This window comes from Lagenorhynchus albirostris, chromosome 11 (genome assembly GCF_949774975.1).
Source record: "Lagenorhynchus albirostris chromosome 11, mLagAlb1.1, whole genome shotgun sequence".
In the NCBI taxonomy this organism is placed as follows: domain Eukaryota; kingdom Metazoa; phylum Chordata; class Mammalia; order Artiodactyla; family Delphinidae; genus Lagenorhynchus; species Lagenorhynchus albirostris.
In genome coordinates, this window is record NC_083105.1 from 63,864,656 (window position 1) to 63,883,105 (window position 18,450).

At 57.2% G+C, this 18,450-nt stretch overlaps 1 protein-coding gene across 10 annotated transcripts in view; it reads left to right on the forward strand.

Annotated features, from left to right (window-relative positions):
* The first annotated feature begins 855 nt into the window (after positions 1 to 855).
* Positions 856 to 18,450, forward strand: part of KMT2D (lysine methyltransferase 2D) — a 38,979-nt gene continuing 21,384 nt past the window's right edge. The window contains exons 1-30 of one of the 10 annotated variants that reach the window (XM_060166335.1): positions 856 to 1,471; positions 5,865 to 5,950; positions 6,211 to 6,337; positions 6,518 to 6,741; positions 6,856 to 6,965; positions 7,141 to 7,303; positions 7,640 to 7,805; positions 7,905 to 8,019; positions 8,166 to 8,323; positions 8,531 to 8,676; positions 8,814 to 10,190; positions 10,283 to 11,391; positions 11,865 to 11,978; positions 12,328 to 12,438; positions 12,972 to 13,076; positions 13,822 to 14,003; positions 14,152 to 14,316; positions 14,412 to 14,521; positions 14,620 to 14,667; positions 15,334 to 15,555; positions 15,785 to 15,904; positions 15,995 to 16,108; positions 16,329 to 16,459; positions 16,544 to 16,691; positions 16,891 to 16,956; positions 17,135 to 17,245; positions 17,447 to 17,584; positions 17,689 to 17,773; positions 18,025 to 18,245; positions 18,344 to 18,417. In XM_060166335.1, coding sequence (XP_060022318.1) covers positions 5,902 to 5,950; positions 6,211 to 6,337; positions 6,518 to 6,741; positions 6,856 to 6,965; positions 7,141 to 7,303; positions 7,640 to 7,805; positions 7,905 to 8,019; positions 8,166 to 8,323; positions 8,531 to 8,676; positions 8,814 to 10,190; positions 10,283 to 11,391; positions 11,865 to 11,978; positions 12,328 to 12,438; positions 12,972 to 13,076; positions 13,822 to 14,003; positions 14,152 to 14,316; positions 14,412 to 14,521; positions 14,620 to 14,667; positions 15,334 to 15,555; positions 15,785 to 15,904; positions 15,995 to 16,108; positions 16,329 to 16,459; positions 16,544 to 16,691; positions 16,891 to 16,956; positions 17,135 to 17,245; positions 17,447 to 17,584; positions 17,689 to 17,773; positions 18,025 to 18,245; positions 18,344 to 18,417 — 6,009 coding nt within the window. In that variant the 5' untranslated portion in view covers positions 856 to 1,471; positions 5,865 to 5,901. Of the gene's footprint in view, positions 1,472 to 5,864; positions 5,951 to 6,210; positions 6,338 to 6,517; positions 6,742 to 6,855; positions 6,966 to 7,140; positions 7,304 to 7,639; positions 7,806 to 7,904; positions 8,020 to 8,165; positions 8,324 to 8,530; positions 8,677 to 8,813; positions 10,191 to 10,282; positions 11,392 to 11,864; positions 11,979 to 12,327; positions 12,439 to 12,971; positions 13,077 to 13,821; positions 14,004 to 14,151; positions 14,317 to 14,411; positions 14,522 to 14,619; positions 14,668 to 15,333; positions 15,556 to 15,784; positions 15,905 to 15,994; positions 16,109 to 16,328; positions 16,460 to 16,543; positions 16,692 to 16,890; positions 16,957 to 17,134; positions 17,246 to 17,446; positions 17,585 to 17,688; positions 17,774 to 18,003; positions 18,246 to 18,343; positions 18,418 to 18,450 lie in introns of all 10 variants that reach the window. The other 9 variants (XM_060166331.1, XM_060166333.1, XM_060166332.1 and 6 more) reach the window with 9 other exon arrangements.

Sequence of the window (18,450 nt, forward strand, 5' to 3'; positions counted from 1 at the left end):
CCGGGAAAGATTGCTCCTGGTCAAGGCAAGCGGCAGCTGGAGTTTCAGGGGCCGATAACTCCAGGGAAACGGAATTAGAAAGTGCACGGAGTCCTAGTTCTACTAGCCGGGCGGTAAAGGAGGCAGTTCTAGGGCCGGGGCGAAGAGGAAGGGGGCTTCTTTCCCACGTGTCTGCACAGCGGCTGGCCCGGCGCAGTCGGGGTTAACCCGTGGCGGAGGGATCCCTTAGCGTGTGCGTAGAACTGCAGAGTCACAGCTTTTCCTCCGAGAGGGCCGGATCCCTCCGCCGCTCCGCTCCAACACAAAATAGGGCCGCGTCTTCTCCTTTCTCCCCCTTCTGGAGTGGGGTTCACCAGGCAAAAGGGCCACCCGGATCTCGCGCCGGAGGCTTCCTGAATCTCCACGACCATTGCCGAGATCTCGGGCCAGGAAATAGCCCCTTCGCAGGAACCACCCTACCGGCCGAACAGGAGGCGGAGGGGGGGGGAGGCGGAGCGGCGCCGCGCTGCACTACTTTCCTCTCCGGTTGCAAATGGCTGCCTCGTTCCCCACTTTCCGCTCAGTTTCCTGACCCCCCGGCGCCGGGAGCCGGGGTTGGGCCATGCAGCTCTAGGCCCCCCGCGATCGCAGCCAGCCGGGGGTCGAGGGGGTGCCGCCGATCAGAGCCGGCCAGGCCGGGGGCGGGGCAGCTCCCGAGGCCAGAGGGGAAGGGAGGCGAGCGCAGGGCCCGGAGCGGCCGGAGGGGAGCGGGCAGAGGGCTCGCACCGCCCGCCCCTTCCTCTTCCTCGCCCACCTACCCTCCTCCCTTCCCCGGGGGGAGCAGAAGGTGGGGGGCTCGAAGCCGCCGAGGGCGAGCGCTCGGGGTCGAGGAGCCCGGCGCTGGGGTGTGTGTCAGGTTCAGCTCCGCGGCCCCGCCGGCTCCGTGTCGCCGTAGCTCGCGCGGCCCCGGGGCGCCGGCCCGAGCGGGGAGAGGGGCTCGGCGCTCCTGCGAGGGTCTCACGTTCCATCCGGGCCCGGCGCGGGGCGGCGCGGCATTCCTTCCGGGCTGCTGGGGAGGCGCCTCGACGTTCCATCTGGAGAGCCTCGACGTTCCGCCCGAGCCCGGTGCGGGCGGCCGGGGCGCTGGCCCAGCCCTAGGACTGAGAGGCCGCCCGGCGACGCGGATGCGGATCCTGCTCGCCCAAGATCAAAGCCACCGGTGCTCTCTTTGTGTCCGCTCGGGATTCGCCGCCCAGGGGCTGTCCATGGAAACCTAAACTGCTGGAACCCGAGGCAGAGAACCCTTCTTTGGCTTCTTGCTTTTTTGGGGCGGGGGAGGGTGGCCACTCCGACCTGGATTTACCGTTCTTGGCCCCCCTAAGCCCCCCCGTGCGGGGGGCGGCTGTGATCGCTCTGGCGGTTGGAGGTCGGGGAGCGGCCCGGGCTCTGGCCATGTTCTCGGATGAGGATTTCTGGATCGCCCTGTGAAGAGGTGAGTGAAGTCCGCCCGGCCAGGGCCCAGAAAGGGTTGGACTGGGGGCATAGCCAGATGGACTATCTTGGCCGGAGCTGGCCTGTAGGTTGGAGAAAGGGGTGCCAGAGCTGAAGAGGGTTCCTTTGGCAGGGTCTGTCAAGGGAACCCGAGCCAGTCGCCAGAGCACAACCGAGGCCTGGTGTCCTGGGGTGTGCCTCTTTAAAGACTGGGGGGTTCAGGGAACCACGGGAGTTTGGGAACCTGGCCAGAAAGCCTCTCTGCCTGTTTATTTTTGTGTTGGGGGGAGCTCTACCAAACTAGGACCCAAGCCCCGATGCCAGCACCAATCCCAGTCAGCTGCTTCTCCTTCAGGGTTCCTTGTGGGCCTTGGGAATAGAACAACTTGGGAGCGGGGGTAGGGTGGCACTGCCAGGTCCGATTTACTGCCAGGTTGGACTTTAAGGTTGCTCTTGCCCATCCGGGCACTCAGAGCAGTCTTTGGGAGACTCAGGGAGCCCTAGATCCTTCACTGGGCCTTATTTCACTGTGCAACGAGGAGAGTGTGTGGAAACTGACCATTGTGATGAAGGGGTGGCTGGGGCAAGAAGGAGGCGGGGCTGGGGGCAGCTGTGGCCTTGCTGTTCAACTTTCAACTACCCCTGCCTGGCAGAGTGACCCTAGCGAGGCCTAGTGCTGTCTTAGCCTGCTTTGCCTCCCCTCCTCTCCGGATGGACATAATCTCTAGGGGATTATAGAGGAGGCCGTTGAGATTTGCTCCCTGCGAATGTGGGCTGCAAAAAAATGGCTTTTGTCTCCCGCTTTCTCTGGGCCTGGTGTGGAGAGCTGGTTGCCCATAAGTCCCTGGCCGGTCTTGCAGGCCCCTCCCAGACCTCTCCAACCTTTTTAAATCAGGGAATGTTAACTGGTCCTCTGATCCTGTCCCAACTCTGCAGAATAGGGGGGCCTATATCTCTTTGGAGGAGAAGTGACCTGAGCAGAGCTGTGTCTGCTGAAGCCAGTGTTTTCAGCCCTGGCAGGAGGTGTTGGGGAGAAGTGGTGTGTATGTGACTGCACGAAGGGTGCAGCGTGAGCCTCATGCCTCTGACCCTGGGCTGGGACAGCCCCTCTCACAGCTGTCATGCTGCCCAGCAGGGATTTGGCTGGTGTATTTTGCTCCCTCACTCTACTCCCTCCACCATATGAGGGCTAGACCTCTTTGAGCCTGGTCTTGGAAAGGAGAAAATAGGGATTTGCCCTTGGAAGATTTCTGGGTGGTAATCCTGAGGTGAGAGGTGGCACAGGGGTGCCGGAATGAGGCTAGCTGTCGCCCATGCTGTCTGCCCTTGCCTCCTGTGGAGGGCCTCTCCTGTTGTCTGTCCCTGAAGAACTTCCTTAGGAGATACCTCTCCTTATTAGCTGTGGCTGACCCTAGGATGACCCAGGGGGCAGTCCGGAGGGTCTACAGGGCCACTGTTGCCATTTGGATTCTTCCCTGGAAGGCCAACCCAAAATGGGGGTGGGGAGAGGTGTGGTTTGAGTCTCAGGCTGGGAACCAGGAAGTCCTGAGTCCTAGAGAAGAGCTGTTCACTCAAGGGCCTGCTTCAGCCTTTCACCTCTCCAAGCCTCCATTTCCCCTTTGGCTGGGAAAATGGAGTTAAAGCTCTTGGTCTGGGATGGAGGCAGGGAGGAAAGTGGGTTGAGATGAATCCCTGCTTTTTTCCTTGCTGTTCTGGGCCTCTTTGGCCTAGGATTAAGGGGACCCACCATGGTTTTACTCCCTAGATCTGTATTTCTCTGGGATCCCTAGTTCCCCTGAGGAAGCCTGGCCAGGCGTTACCCCAGTGTAGATCCAGGGAAAAAACCCTTGGTGTGGATGTGTGGTTTCTGGCTGTGAATGATGGGACAGGGGAACCTGTGGTCTTTATTTGTTTAGATCTGTTTAAGGAGGGGCCTGACAACTGCTACTCAGCATTGGGGTGCAGGCGCTAGACTGCAGGGTAGTGAAATAGGGCTTCTTGGAAGTGCCTCTAGATTCTTTTTCCTCAGCTTGGAGGACACTCAACCCTTTGCTTGTCTCTCATCTTCCATGGTGCCATGAATGAGGCTGCCGCTTTGGAGGATGTTGGTACTGATTCCCAAGGCTAGACGAAGGTGGTTTCTGTAGCTCCCCGAGCAGTGCCAGCATTACCAGCTTGAGAGGGCTGCGCTTGGGGGAGGGCGGAGGAATTTGTCCCTCTGGCCTTGTGTGAGGCAGTCCTCCTCCCACCCACTGCACTATCACTGTTGCTTTTCATTTCTTGATGTTTGTGACTCCTTTAGCCTTAACTTTGAGAGCACAACAGTTGGAAGATCTTGGCGGCATTTAGTGGTAAGGTACAGCAAAAGTTGCACACATTTAGGAAACTTTGAAGCCTTCCGGGTGTGGTCAGGCCTTGGATAACTGAATAGGAAGAGGAGCCTGGCTGGTGCCCTGACCTCCAACCCCTAATTCACATAGGAGGCTTCTAGGCGGCCCCTTGAAGTTCCAGAGCAGCTTTTCTGTGGGCTGGCTAGATGACCACCCTGCTTTCCTTTCAGGTGTGATTGTGTGGGTGGCAGCTTTTCTGTGGGCTGGCTAGATGACCACCCTGCTTTCCTTTCAGGTGTGATTGTGTGGGTGTGATTGTGTGGGTGATTGTGTGGGATGCTATTGTCCTGGGAACTCTTAGACAGGAGGTGGGAAGTGGGAAAGGGCACTGGATCCTCTCTTTACCTCTTTGGTAAAGAGGTGATCTGGGAATAGAGGTAACAGGTATCAGGTGATATTTCACTTTCCCAATCTAGTAGAATCTAATAGTGTGAGGGGAAAAAAGTAAAGTAAAATTTCCCTTCCTGTGACATGTTACATGAGGCCCACTGCCAGTGTCTGGAAATGGAGTGTTAGCTCAGGGAAAGAGGACTGATAATGTGGTTCTTAGGTAATTGATTTATGGATCCTGGGCACCTTTGAGGGTTCCCCACTGTCTCATCTGCCCCAGTCACTCAACCCCCAGTGGCTGACTGGGGTATTTGGTTTGGGAAGAGAGGCTTGTCCTTACTAAGGTCGGTGTGGTTCTTCTGGTTAAACAAGAGGAGTGGAGAAGGTGAGAGATACAGTTCTCAAACTTTTATTTAGAGTTTTGTTTTAGGGATTCCCCTCTACCTTCTGTAGGAAAACTATACTCTGTTTCTCTGCTTAAGCCCCTACCCTTCCCACTAAGAGCTGTTTATACCTGTCCTTTTCTCCCTTCTTCTATAGGACCTCTTTCCTCTTCCTCAGCTCTGTAATTCTTATTCTTTACTTCTCTCTTTTTGGTACTGTGTTTAGTTTTATCTGAGGTTTAGGAAAATATACCCAAAGGTGTGGGTCTTGACCTTCTTAGGTATAACTTTAACGTGTTTCATTTGGCTCTGGGATAGGCAGGCATATCTTAGAAGAGGGGACCGTTACCCGCCACCCCCATAGTGTGTGTCGAAACCCTGCTTGACGGAAGAGGAAGGAAGCTACTTTGCTCTGTCCTGCCCCGTTTAGAACAGCTCCAAGTGGTGGTGTGCTTCCTGAGACTACAACTCCCAGCATGCCTAGCCTCAGGCCTGGCTACACATGCTCAGTAACTCTTAAGGCACACTTCTGTTAACTACTAGGGACATCTGAGGAGGAAGGGCTGTTGGTGTTGCTAAGGGCAACGACCTCAGGCCTTCAGGCTGGATGAGATCCTGAGCTCAGTCATGGCAAGGGCCAGGGGGGTGGGCCTGGGTTGGATTTAGATGGGCAGTGGTGGAAATTGGGGAGTTTCTTCTGTTGTGATTGGGATGTTCTGGTTGAAACCAGTGGAGATGGGGGAGATCCATTCAGAGATAGGCTTTAGTTCCAGTAATGTGTTCTACGTCCTGCGAGACCCCAGGGAGAGGGACTTCGGCTGGACTCAGACTTCTTGTTATGACTGCCCCTGGGTTGCCACTGAAAGGCCTCTAGGATGGTAGCTGACTTAAGACCTGAGGAAAAAAGTCCAAGGGATAGGGCCCACCAGAAGCCAAGAACTCAGTCATGAGGCAAAGAGTGATACTGGATGTAGATTGTATGTGCTTCTAGTTGGATGCTGTTGTCCTGGGAACTCTTAGACAGGAGGTGGGAAGTGGGAAAGGGGACTGGATCCTCTCAGAATTCAGAGTAGGAGAAGATGGTATGTGTTTATCTGGGGAGGAGGTAGGCAGTGGGACAACGGTTGGGGAGAGGGACTTTCCTTGTCATTAGTGCAGGAATTTGTAGGTATGGCTTTGCTCTGATTTCTGTAGGGTCTAGATAACATTAGATGCCTTCTCCCTAGGATTTGGGGGAAAGTGTTTAGTGGGAAGACTTACTAGACAAATAGATATCTCTTGGGTCTGACAGGTCTCCCCGAGAGGGCCCTGCCCAGTCGGAGAGAGGGATGGACAGCCCGAAGCCGCCTGGTGAGGATAAAGATTCAGAACCAGCAGGTGAGTAGGGCGCATTCTGGGTTTGCCTGGCAGCTTTCTGTTCTACCCAGACAATCTTAGATTTCTGGTCCTAGCACAAGGACAGGAGCTAAGTCCATCTAATAGACAGGTAATTGAAGGACTTTGTTCTTTGGGACAAAAGTTGAAATGCCATCACTGTTATCCACCAAGGGTTTTGGATAATCTCATGGGTCTGATGAGTGGACTCGTGCTAAATAGAGGATAATGGCTGATGCACACTTCTCTGTCTGTTCATTCAGCTGATGGACCTGCAGCCTCCGAGGAGTCAGGTGCCACTGAGCCAGACCTTCCCAAACCACATGTGGGGGAGGGCTCTGTGCCCAGTTCTGGGGGTCCCAGGCTTCAGGAGCCTCCCCAGGACTGCAGGTAACTAGTTTGGGGAAATGAGGATGTAAGGACATACGAGGATTTGATTTGAGAGTCTGGGGCTTTCAAGGTGGAAAATTTAGGAAAATGAGCGGGAAGCATAGGTGTGCAAGTCATGGGGTTGTTTAGGGGTACCTGTGGGCAGGGGCCAGCGTGGTGCTGATGCTTGTGTGTTCACAGTGGGGGTCCAATGCGGCGTTGTGCTCTCTGTAACTGCGGGGAGCCCAGTCTACATGGGCAGCGGGAGCTACGGCGCTTTGAGTTGCCATTTGACTGGCCCCGGTGTTCAGTGGTGTCCCCTGGGGGGAGCCCAGGGCCCAGTGAGGCAGCGCTGCTCAGTGAGGACCTATCACAGATTGGTTTCCCTGAGGGCCTGACACCTGCCCACCTAGGAGAACCTGGAGGTAAGTGGAGGGAAGTGGGGTAGCTGACTTGGGCAGGAAACAGGGAAGGGGCTGAGTGGCCCTGAAGCAGTGATGACGTTCTTGTTACCTCTTTCCCCCTTTCCCCCTATGAAGGGTCCTGCTGGGCTCACCACTGGTGTGCTGCGTGGTCGGCAGGCGTGTGGGGGCAGGAGGGCCCAGAACTATGTGGTGTGGACAAGGCCATCTTCTCAGGGATCTCACAGGTGGGGCCGGGCCAGGGGATTGCGTAGGCCCAGGGCAGGGTGGGCAGGGCTGGTGGGCTTCCGAGAGTCAGGGTGGAATGAGAAGGGCAGGGGGCATACTGGGACAGAGGCAGTGCCTGACATGTTGCTCTGGAGAGAGCTGGCTAGCACTAAGGCTTTGTCTCCACCCTGGCAGCGCTGTTCCCACTGCACCAGACTCGGTGCCTCCATCCCTTGCCGCTCGCCTGGATGTCCACGCCTTTACCACTTCCCCTGTGCAACTGCCAGCGGTTCCTTCTTATCCATGAAAACACTGCAGCTGCTATGCCCGGAGCACAGTGAGGGGGCCACACATCTGGGTGAGAAGTCCTGCCCTTTGGACGGTGGGCAGATGAGGGTCCAAGGGTGCTGGGGGCTCCGTACCCTGCAGAGCACTCAGAAGTCTACAGTTACATACTGTCCGTCTGCCCCACTAAAATACGTGTGGCCTTTGTGAGTGCAGGGGCTTTGCCTGTCTCGTTTAGCACGGTGTCTGCAGTGCCTAGAGCAGTGCCTGGCATATATTAGGCAGACACTTAGTAACTTTTTGTTCGTTCATTCTGTGTCTGTGGAATGCCTGTTATGTAGACAGCACCGTGCCGAGTCCCGTAAGGAATCCATAGGTGACCCGTGTCCTCTGTCCCTTCCCACTGCAGAGGAGGCTCGCTGTGCCGTATGTGAGGGGCCAGGGGAATTGTGTGACTTGTTCTTCTGTACCAGCTGTGGGCATCACTATCACGGGGCCTGCCTGGACACTGCTCTGACTGCCCGCAAGCGTGCTGGCTGGCAGTGCCCTGAATGCAAAGTGTGCCAAGCTTGCAGGTAAGAGTGGGAGGGCAGGAGAGAACCTTAGGCGGGGCACAGGTTAAGGTTGAGAATGAGGGCAAGGAGGACCCTGTTATGTGCCCTGTGCCCCTGCAGGAAGCCTGGGAATGACTCTAAGATGTTGGTCTGTGAGACGTGTGACAAAGGATTCCATACCTTCTGCCTGGAACCGCCTATGGAGGAGCTGCCCGCTCACTCCTGGAAGTGCAAGGCAAGTGCCCCCTGATCCTCCTGCCTTACTCTCCCTAAGTCTGCCTCCTACAGCACCCCGAGTTTCTCTGTTGTGACGAGTCCCGTGTTCTCCTCCAGTCTCTGGCTGTCTGACAAGTGCCCGTTTTGCCCGTTCCCTTCCCCTAGGCATGCCGGGTATGCCGGGCCTGTGGGACAGGCTCAGCAGAGCTGAACCCCAACTCTGAGTGGTTTGAGAACTACTCACTCTGTCACCGCTGTCACAAAACCCAGGGAGGACAGCCTGTCAGTTCTGTTGCTGAGCAGCACCCCCCGGTCTGTAGCAGGTAAGTGGTGTGGACTGGCAGAGATCAGGCTGAGGGATCGGAAGGGCTGAGATTGGCAGGGCTCGTGTTAAAGCAAGCTGACGTTGAGAGGAGGGCCCTCAGGTGGGCAGTGCAATCCATAGCATTCGTGCCTCGCCCCAGTGTGCTCTCGTGAGGAGCCGATAGCTGATGAGAGCCATGGGGCCTGCTCCCCTGTACCCTCTGCAGATTCTCACCCCCAGAGCCTGGCGATACCCCCACTGATGAGCCCGATGCTCTGTACGTTGCATGCCAAGGGCAGCCAAAGGGTGGGCACGTGACCTCTATGCAACCCAAGGAACCGGGGCCCCTGCAATGTGAAGCCAAACCACTAGGTGAGTAGGGTTTGAGGGTCCCTGAAAGTAATCCCCTTCTATCGTGTGGCGAGGGACAGTTCTGCTTTGCCCCAGACCCTGTACTTTCTGTGGAGTGCAGCTGAACTAGGTAGGAACATAGTGTGTTATGTCTGCAGGTAGAGAAGGGGCCCAACTTGAGCCCCAGTTGGAGGCCTCCCTAAATGAGGAGATGCCACTGCTGCCCCCACCTGAGGAGTCGCCCCTGTCCCCACCACCTGAGGAATCACCCACATCCCCGCCGCCTGAGGCATCGCGCCTGTCCCCACCGCCTGAGGACTCACCCCTCTCTCCACCGCCTGAGGAGTCTCCTCTGTCTCCCCCACCTGAGGCATCACCTTTTTCTCCACTGGAGGAGTCACCCTTCTCTCCCCCAGAGGAGTCCCCCCCGTCTCCCCTGCTTGAGACACCCTTATCCCCACCGCCTGAAGCATCACCTCTGTCACCACCATTTGAGGAGTCTCCCCTGTCCCCCCCTCCGGAGGAACTGCCTACCTCCCCACCACCCGAAGCGTCACGCCTGTTCCCACCACCTGAGGAGTCACCCATGTCCCCTCCACCTGAAGAGTCACCCATGTCTCCACCACCTGAGGCATCTTGTCTGTTCCCACCATTTGAAGAATCGCCCCTGTCCCCTCCACCAGAGGAGTCTCCTCTCTCCCCACCACCTGAGGCATCACGCCTGTCGCCACCACCTGAGGACTCACCCATGTCCCCGCCACCTGAAGACTCGCCTATGTCCCCCCCGCCTGAGGTATCACGCCTGTCTCCCCTGCCTGAGGTGTCACGCCTGTCCCCACCACCCGAGGAATCTCCTCTGTCCCCACCACCTGAGGAGTCTCCCACATCCCCGCCACCTGAGGCTTCACGCCTGTCCCCACCGCCTGAGGACTCACCTGCTTCCCCGCCACCGGAGGACTTGCTTATGTCCCTACCCCTGGAGGAGTCACCCCTATCGCCACTGCCTGAGGAACTGCGACTCTGCCCCCGGCCCGGGGAGCCGCGCCCGTCCCCTGCGCCCGAGGAGTCGCATCTGTCCCCTGCGCCCCAGGAGCCGCGCCCGTCCCCTGCGTCCGAGGAGCCGCGTCTGTCCCCTGCGCCCCAGGAGCCGCGCCCATCCCCTGCGTCCGAGGAGCCGCGTCTGTCCCCTGCACCTGAGGAGCTGCATCTGTCCTCCCAGCCTGAGGAGCCGCGCCTGTCCCCTCGCCCTGAGGAGCTGTGCCTGTCCCCCGCACCTGAGGAGCCGCAGTTGTCCCCAGTGCCCGAGGAGCCGCGCCTGTCCCCTCGACCTGAAGAGCCCCCTGAGGAGCCAGGCCTATGCCCTGCACCTGAGGAATTGCCCTCGTTCCTCCCACCTGGGGAGCCACCCTTACCCCCTTTGCTTGGAGAGCTGGCCCTGTCTGAGCCTGGGGAGCCACCTCTGTCCCCTCTGCCTGAGGAGCTGCCGTTGTCCCCATCTGGGGAGCCATCTTTGTCACCTCAGCTGATGCCACCAGGTACGGGGATGTTAACCCTCTGACTCTGGGACAGTCTTAACTCTTTATGGCGCATCCAATCTAAGAGCCTCTCTTTTCTTCTTTCTCTCCAGATCCTCTTCCTCCTCCGCTCTCACCCATTATCACAGCTGTGGCCCCGCCGGCCCTGTCTCCTTTGGGAGAGTTAGAGTACCCCTTTGGTGCCAAAGGGGACAGTGACCCTGAGTCGCCATTGGCTGCCCCCATCCTAGAGACACCTATCAGCCCTCCACCAGAAGCTAACTGCACTGACCCTGAGCCTGTACCCCCTATGATCCTTCCCCCATCTCCAGGCTCCCCGGTAGGACCGGCCTCTCCCATGCTGATGGAGCCCCTTGCCCCTCGTTGTTCCCCACTCCTCCAGCATTCCCTGCCTCCCCCAAACTCCCCTCCTTCCCAGTGCTCTCCCCCTGCTCTGCCACTGTCTGTTCCTTCCCCACTGAGTCCCATGCAGAAGGCAGTGCAGGTCTCAGATGAGGCTGAGCCACATGAGATGGAGACTGAGAAAGCCCCAGAACCTGAGTGCCCAGCCTTGGAACCCAGCCCTACTAGTCCTCTCCCCTCTCCCATGGGGAACCTTTCCTGCCCTGCACCCAGCCCTGCCCCAGCCCTGGATGACTTCTCTGGCCTGGGGGAAGATACAGCCCCTCTGGATGGGACTGACACTCCTGGATCACATCCAGAGGCCGGACAGACCCCCGGCAGTTTGGCTAGTGAACTTAAGGGTTCCCCTGTGCTCCTGGACCCCGAGGAGCTGGCCCCTGTGACCCCTATGGAGGTCTATGGCCCAGAATGCAAGCAGGCAGGGCAGGGCTCGCCCTGCGAAGAGCAAGAGGAGCCACGTGCACCAGTGGCCCCCACCCCACCTACTCTCATCAAATCTGACATCGTTAATGAGATCTCCAATCTGAGCCAGGGCGATGCCAGTGCCAGCTTTCCTGGCTCAGAGCCCCTGCTGGGCTCTCCCGACCCCGAGGGGGGTGGCTCCTTGTCCATGGAGCTGGGGGCATCTACAGACGTTAGTCCAGCCCGAGATGAGGGCTCCCTGCGACTTTGTACGGATTCGCTGCCAGAGACTGATGACTCGCTGTTGTGTGATGCTGGGACAGCTATCGGAGGAGGCAAAGCGGAGGGGGACAAGGGGAGGCGGCGCAGCTCCCCCGCTCGTTCCCGCATCAAGCAGGTAAGGGGCTGTCCAGCCACTGGATGTGCTTGATGTCATGCCACTGTCAGAGGTGTAGTCCTGTGTCACTGATACCTTCCTGCCTGGCTTATTGAATCCTGGACTGTCAGAGATCCTTGAGCGCACCTTCTTATTTTATCAAGGAGAATGCTGATACACAGGGGACGCGACTTGCCCAGGTTCATGGTAACTCAGCCATAGAATCGGGACTAGAAACTCGGGTCTCTCAGGCCAGTATTGTTTCTTGTGGTACCACGTTGACCACTCTTCTTGGAAGATGTGGAGTGGTTTGGACCAGAGTTACCTACCTGTTGCTATCTGAGAGCTTGGCTTTTTCCCTGGCCCTGACTGGGACTTTTGGGCCTTGTTACCTGCCATACTCTGTCCCTTCGTCTCTTCTCTTCCCTCCAAGCCTGTGGATGCAGCATATTAGCCCTCGACTTTTCCTGTAATCATCCCCTTTCCTCACTCAGGGTCGCAGCAGTAGTTTCCCAGGAAGACGCCGGCCACGTGGAGGAGCACATGGAGGACGCGGGAGAGGACGGGCCCGGCTAAAATCAACTACTTCTTCCATTGAGACTCTGGTAGTAAGGAGAGGCCTCCCATCCCCCAAACATGCTTCAGCTGGCCCCTTCAAGATTAAACACCCTTTAAATCTTGCCAGTCCCCTGCACGCTCACCTGCCTGCCTGCTAGCCTAGGGCCCGTCCAGCTATGTCTGTGCTCCTTCTGTGCTCTTGGCCCCCAGGCTTCTCTGAAATCTGATGTTGGGCTGAGGCCCAGTGTGGGAGCTGGGGTGTTCTTCTGCTTCTTAGTCCTGGCTCCTGGCTTTCATCTGAGCCAGGGGTTTATGCCGCCTTGCCCCAACACCAAAGAGGAAGCAGCTTAGCTGGGGCGGATTTAGCTGCCTCACTTTCCACAACTCTCTGCCTATAAGGTTGCTGATATCGATAGCTCTCCCAGCAAGGAGGAAGAAGATGATGATGATGACACCATGCAAAATACTGTGGTTCTCTTCTCCAACACAGACAAGTTTGTCCTAATGCAGGTACCATACTTGACTTTTGTAGTCCCATCTTCAGCAGTGAGACCTGGCAGCCTGAACAGTTGGATATGTGTGTTTCGGTGGGAGGGTAAATGGGGAGAACCAGGGACCTACTCCTGGCATTCCAGAGAATGAGCTTGACACTGAGCTAGCAGCTAGGAATGTAGCAGTGAAAAAGGCAGAAATGGTTTCTGCCCTGTTGAAGCTTAGAGTCTAGGGAACACGAGTAATCTCGAAGCTGTAGAATTTTGTCGCATGTATTACTGTCTCATCCTGACCAGTCTTTACCCGGCTTATCTTTCACTTCTCCTTAGCGTTACCCATGTCAGGCTGTATCATTTCAAATTACCTGATCAGATGGGCAAGGCATGCTAGGAAGGGACGGGGTCTCGTGATGGCTCACCGTGTCCTAGTGCTGGGGATAGGCTTCTGGTTCTTTGACTCCCTCTTCTCAGATTAGTGGTGTAGTCATTACTGGGACTGAGTGGTATTGAGGATGTGAGGTTGGACATTTGGGTTTCTGTGTGTTTCCCCAGGACATGTGTGTGGTATGTGGCAGCTTTGGCCGGGGGGCAGAGGGCCACCTTCTTGCCTGTTCCCAGTGCTCTCAGTGCTATCACCCTTACTGTGTCAACAGCAAGGTGAGTTCAGGGCCCAAGAGGTCTGGCCTGAGGGATGGGGTCGTTACTGCTTATCCTAGTTCCCTGTCCTGGCCACTCTACTTAAAGTGGCCATTGGTCATGGAAGTTGTTCATCAGTTTCCAGTGGTTGTCAAATTCATCTTGGGAAAAAATACTTTGGAAACCGTAGTGGTCTTTACGAGTTTCTTTGTGGTAGACCATGACTTGCTGGTATAATTCAGTCCATCATATAAACTGTGAGAACTTTACTAGTAGAAAACATGATATGGTCTGGATATAAAATGTAAAATCAGAATCAAACACATGTTCACAAAGAGAAAGCAGTGTTTTTGACTCAAGTATGATCAGTCATTTTGGGGTTTTCACTAATGTTAATTTAGAATTTGTCTACTGCTAACACTCACTAACTTGCAGCAGTAGCAGGTTCTACATGTTCAAGAAAAACCGGGGGAAATACAACCTAATTCTATCCACAGTCTTTTTGGAGACTTCGCTAGTGAAAGATCCTAATGAGGCAGTGGCCGGGTGAGGCTGTTCTCTGATCAGCAGAGACCCCTGGAAGCCTAAGTTTAAGATCCACTATTTTTGGGGTGAGGGTGCTCTGTGTAGCTTCCCTGTGCTCAAATGGAGGTCTGGCCTGGGTACTGGGGTCCTCCAGCCTCACCTGTGTAAGTCCCCCCCTCCCCTGAGAGGTCTGCCCTGCCCTCCGCATCACCTCCTGAGGAATTGCCATCTTCTGCACCAGATCACCAAGGTGATGCTGCTGAAGGGCTGGCGTTGCGTGGAGTGCATCGTGTGTGAGGTATGCGGCCAGGCCTCAGACCCCTCCCGCCTGCTGCTCTGTGATGACTGTGACATTAGCTACCACACGTACTGCCTGGACCCGCCACTGCTCACCGTGCCCAAGGGTGGCTGGAAGTGCAAGTGGTAAGGAGACTGGGAGCTTCAGAGGGGCCTCAAGTGTTTGAGTGGGTGTGGTGTTGACTACATGGCAGAGGCGGGGTTTAGAAGGCCGGGCGGCTTTGGGTGCTTGGGTAGGTTAGGTGCTGAGGGTCTGTCTTTCTGCCCCCACCAGGTGTGTGTCCTGTATGCAGTGTGGGGCCGCCTCCCCTGGCTTCCACTGTGAATGGCAGAATAGTTACACGCACTGCGGGCCCTGCGCCAGCCTGGTGACCTGCCCGATCTGTCATGCCCCGTATGTGGAAGAGGACCTCCTGATCCAGTGCCGTCACTGTGAACGGTGAGGGTGCCCCTTTCTCCTCATATAAGCCCCCTCTTCCCTGTTCTCAGCCTGGCGTTGTCTCAGTTTATCCCCTCCTGTCTCCCTTCTCCCAGGTGGATGCATGCTGGTTGCGAGAGCCTCTTCACAGAGGATGACGTGGAGCAGGCGGCCGATGAGGGCTTTGACTGTGTCTCTTGCCAGCCTTACGTGGTAAAGCCTGCTGGTGAGTACCAGGGGCGGGGGAGGGGGGAGGAGGGGTCGGGCAGGGGTGCCTTGCTTTGGGACAGGGCCTCTAGCTGCCTTGCTTTGTCCTCTCCACAGTGCCTGTTGCGCCTCCAGAGCTGGTGCCTATGAAGGTGAAAGAGCCGGGTGAGTCACAGAAATTCTGAATGCCAAAGCCAGAGGAGACCTTAGGCACTTAGTCCAGCTCCAGCCCCCCAACTTTATCTCGTTATTTTTCGGAGAAGGAAACTAAGACCCAGGGGGGTTGAGTGGCCTGCCCAAGGTCACTCCATAGGTCAGTGGTGAAGTTATGACGAGAACCAAGGCATCCAGTTTCCCAGACAGAGTTCCTTCCACCAGGCAACGCGGCCTTTGTACGGCTAGAATCTCACCTCCAGAGAGCACGGAACACAGCTTTCTCCTTAATGAAGGAGCTGGGGCTCTCCCACCTCCATCGTGATGTGGGCACTGCTCCTGGCATCTGGGGCACTGTGAGCTGGCATTCGGCAAGGAGGGGCCCTCCTGGCCTCAGACAACTGGAGAATATATTGGGTGAACTGAGGGTGAATCTTGAGCAAAGTCCGGCTTCAGCAGGAGCGGTCTCTCTGATCCCCCTGGTTACCTGAGGGAGCGCCCAGGCCTCAGCTGGCGCCCGCTGGTGGTCTCTCCTCTCCAGCCCTCAGACCCCAGTCTGGACTTCAGTCTGTCTCTCTCTCGCTGCTTTTGTCCCAGCTAGGGACTTAGGCCGAAACTTGGAGTTCTGCGCTCCTTGGGGCCTCCATCAGGGGTCACACGCTCTTCCCCCTTGTGCAGAGCCCCAGTACTTCCGCTTCGAGGGTGTGTGGCTGACAGAAACTGGCATGGCTGTGCTGCGTAACCTGACCATGTCGCCCCTGCACAAGCGGCGCCAGCGGCGAGGACGGCTTGGCCTCCCAGGCGAGGCAGGGCTGGAGGGTCCTGAGCCTTCTGATGCCCTTGGCCCTGATGACAAGAAGGATGGAGACCTGGACACTGATGAGCTGCTCAAGGGTGAAGGTCAGGCTGGGGAGTCTCAGGGAGTGCCAAAGTAATGGGAGCATGCCTGTGAGAGTTGAATGTTGGGTAGGAGCTGCATTATCACTCCCAGTCACCCTCAAGGCACTGTTGGTCTTGCCCAGATGGCTCTGTGGCAGGGCACTCAGCTCTGTTCTTAGGTGGCAGGATGACAGGGTTAAAAGGGTCCATGCCTCTGACCTGCTTCCATCTCGTCTGTCCCCGTACACAGGTGGTGTGGAACACATGGAATGCGAAATTAAACTAGAGGGCCCCGTCAGCCCTGATGGAGAGCCTGGCAAAGAGGAGACCGAGGAAAGCAAAAAACGCAAACGCAAACCCTATCGGCCTGGTGAGGCCCTGCGATGCAGAGGTGGGGGTGGTGAGGGGCAGCTCACCAGGTCCCCAGCGGCTTCTCAGCCTCAGCTCTGTCTCCTTATAGGCATCGGTGGTTTCATGGTGCGACAGCGGAAATCCCACACACGTGTGAAAAAGGGGCCTGCTGCACAGGCGGAGGTGTTGAGTGGGGATGGGCAGCCCGACGAGGGTGAGACGGGTGAGGGCTCCAGTGGGGCCTGGGAGAAGGTGGGGATCACAGGACCTGTGGGACACTGCCAGGGAGGCCTGGGGCAGGGGAGTTCACTCAGAGGGCCAGGGGAGTAGTGGGCCCACTACTGGCGCTGGGGAGAGAGTAGGCAGAAAGCGTCCCCAGGCCAAGTTGGGAGCAGCATGCCCGCTGTCCCCAGAGAGGCAGACACCTCCCATTCGGTCCCCAGTGTTGCCTGCCGACCTGCCTGCAGAGGGCTCTGTGGACCAGAGCTTAGCTGATGGGGATGAGAAGAAGAAGCAGCAGCGGCGAGGGCGCAAGAAGAGCAAACTAGAGGACATGTTCCCTGCTTATCTGCAGGTGGGTCTTAGGCTCCGAGGGGCAAGGGCAGTGTCGGTCCTGCAGGGCATGAAGAAGCCTGTTTCTCCCTGACTCCTCCCACAGGAAGCCTTCTTTGGGAAGGAGCTGCTGGACCTGAGCCGGAAGGCCCTTTTTGCAGTTGGGGTGGGCCGGCCAAGCTTTGGACTAGGAACCCCAAAAGCCAAGGGGGATGGAGGCTCAGATAGGAAGGAGCTCCCGACCTCACAGAAAGGTCAGTTGTGTGGGGGTAAGGTGGTCTGAAGGGGTCCAATTTCGCTCTGTGCTTAGAAGCTGGTAAGAGATTTTAGTGGGAAATGGGCTGGTCTCCAGGAGTTGAGGGTGGGCCAAGGGCCCTGGCCTTGGAGCTGGGGTCCTATTCGGGGCATCACATGTAGGGCATCTCTGATTGGAATGGCGACTGTTGCTCATAGGAGATGATGGTCCCGATGTTGCAGATGAAGAATCCCGTGGTCCTGAGGGCAAGGCTGACACATCAGGTGAGGGCTGCTGGGAGGACTGTGTGCCATCTTGGTTTTGCTTATGTCAGTCTGTTCTGCCGCTGAGCACTATCAGGGATGGAGGCTGGAAAGTGTTCCATGCCTTCTGCGGTTCAGGGTGGCCAGTGTGGTACCTCCATACTGGCCTTGGCTGATGGGTTTCTCCTGGCAATTGCAGGACCTGAGGATGGCGGCGTAAAGGCATCCCCAGTGCCTAGTGACCCTGAGAAGCCAGGCACCCCGGGGGAAGGGATGCTTAGCTCTGACTTAGACAGGATTCCCACAGAAGGTGAGGCTGTGACCCACACTCCTTGCCTATAAGGGTCCTCTGTGGGAGAAGGAGAGCATCCTACCTGTGAGACTCTCATCTCTACAGCTTCTCTAGTGGGGAGTCGTGGGCACCTTCCCTGGCCGTGACCATTTGTAGCCCTGTGGTGTCCCTTCAACTCCCCAGTCTTCCTCAGCAGCATCCTTCATCGATCCCTCACAGAACTGCCCAAGATGGAATCCAAGGACCTGCAGCAGCTTTTCAAGGATGTTCTGGGTTCTGAGCGAGAGCAACATCTGGGTTGTGGAACCCCTGGCCTCGACGGCAGCCGTACACCGCTACAGAGGCCCTTTCTTCAAGGTGATCTGGATAGGAGTGGTTTGAAAACTGGGTGGGCAGGTGTGGCCAAGCCTGCCTCCAGGATGGGCCACTTACTCCTTTCGCTGATCCTGTGCCTCTTGTAGGTGGACTCCCTTTGGGCAATCTCCCCTCCAGCAGCCCAATGGACTCCTACCCGGGCCTTTGCCAGTCCCCATTCCTGGATTCTAGGTTGGTATTTATGCTTAACCCCCGTGGGCAGTCTCTTCCTTCCAACTGGGGCCATGCCAAGGGAGGGAACCTTGGACTCTTGGGTGCTGCTGTAGCAACACCTCCCTCTGCTCCTTTGTTAGTGACTGTCCTCTGTTGGGGCAGGGCAGTGGCCTGGGGACTCTGGGCAGTTTGTCTGGGGTGGGACTTGGCGTCCCTGCCCTCTGTGACTCTCCGCCCCTGCGCCCCAGGGAGCGCGGGGGCTTCTTTAGCCCGGAGCCCGGTGAGCCAGACAGCCCCTGGACAGGCTCGGGGGGCACCACGCCCTCCACCCCGACCACGCCCACCACAGAGGGTGAGGGCGACGGGCTCTCCTACAACCAGCGGAGTCTTCAGCGCTGGGAGAAGGACGAGGAGTTGGGCCAGCTCTCTACCATCTCACCTGTGCTCTATGCCAACATTAACTTTCCCAATCTCAAGCAAGATTACCCAGGTACCCGTGGGATGAGGGCAAGGGAGACAACCTGTAACATGGCACGTGCAGGGGGTCACCTGCCAGGTCTCCTCTAACACATTCTGTCTGCCCTCCAGACTGGTCTAGCCGCTGCAAACAAATCATGAAGCTCTGGAGAAAAGTTCCAGCTGCTGATAAAGCCCCCTACCTGGTGAGACAGAGGGAGCCTGGGTCAGCGTGGGAA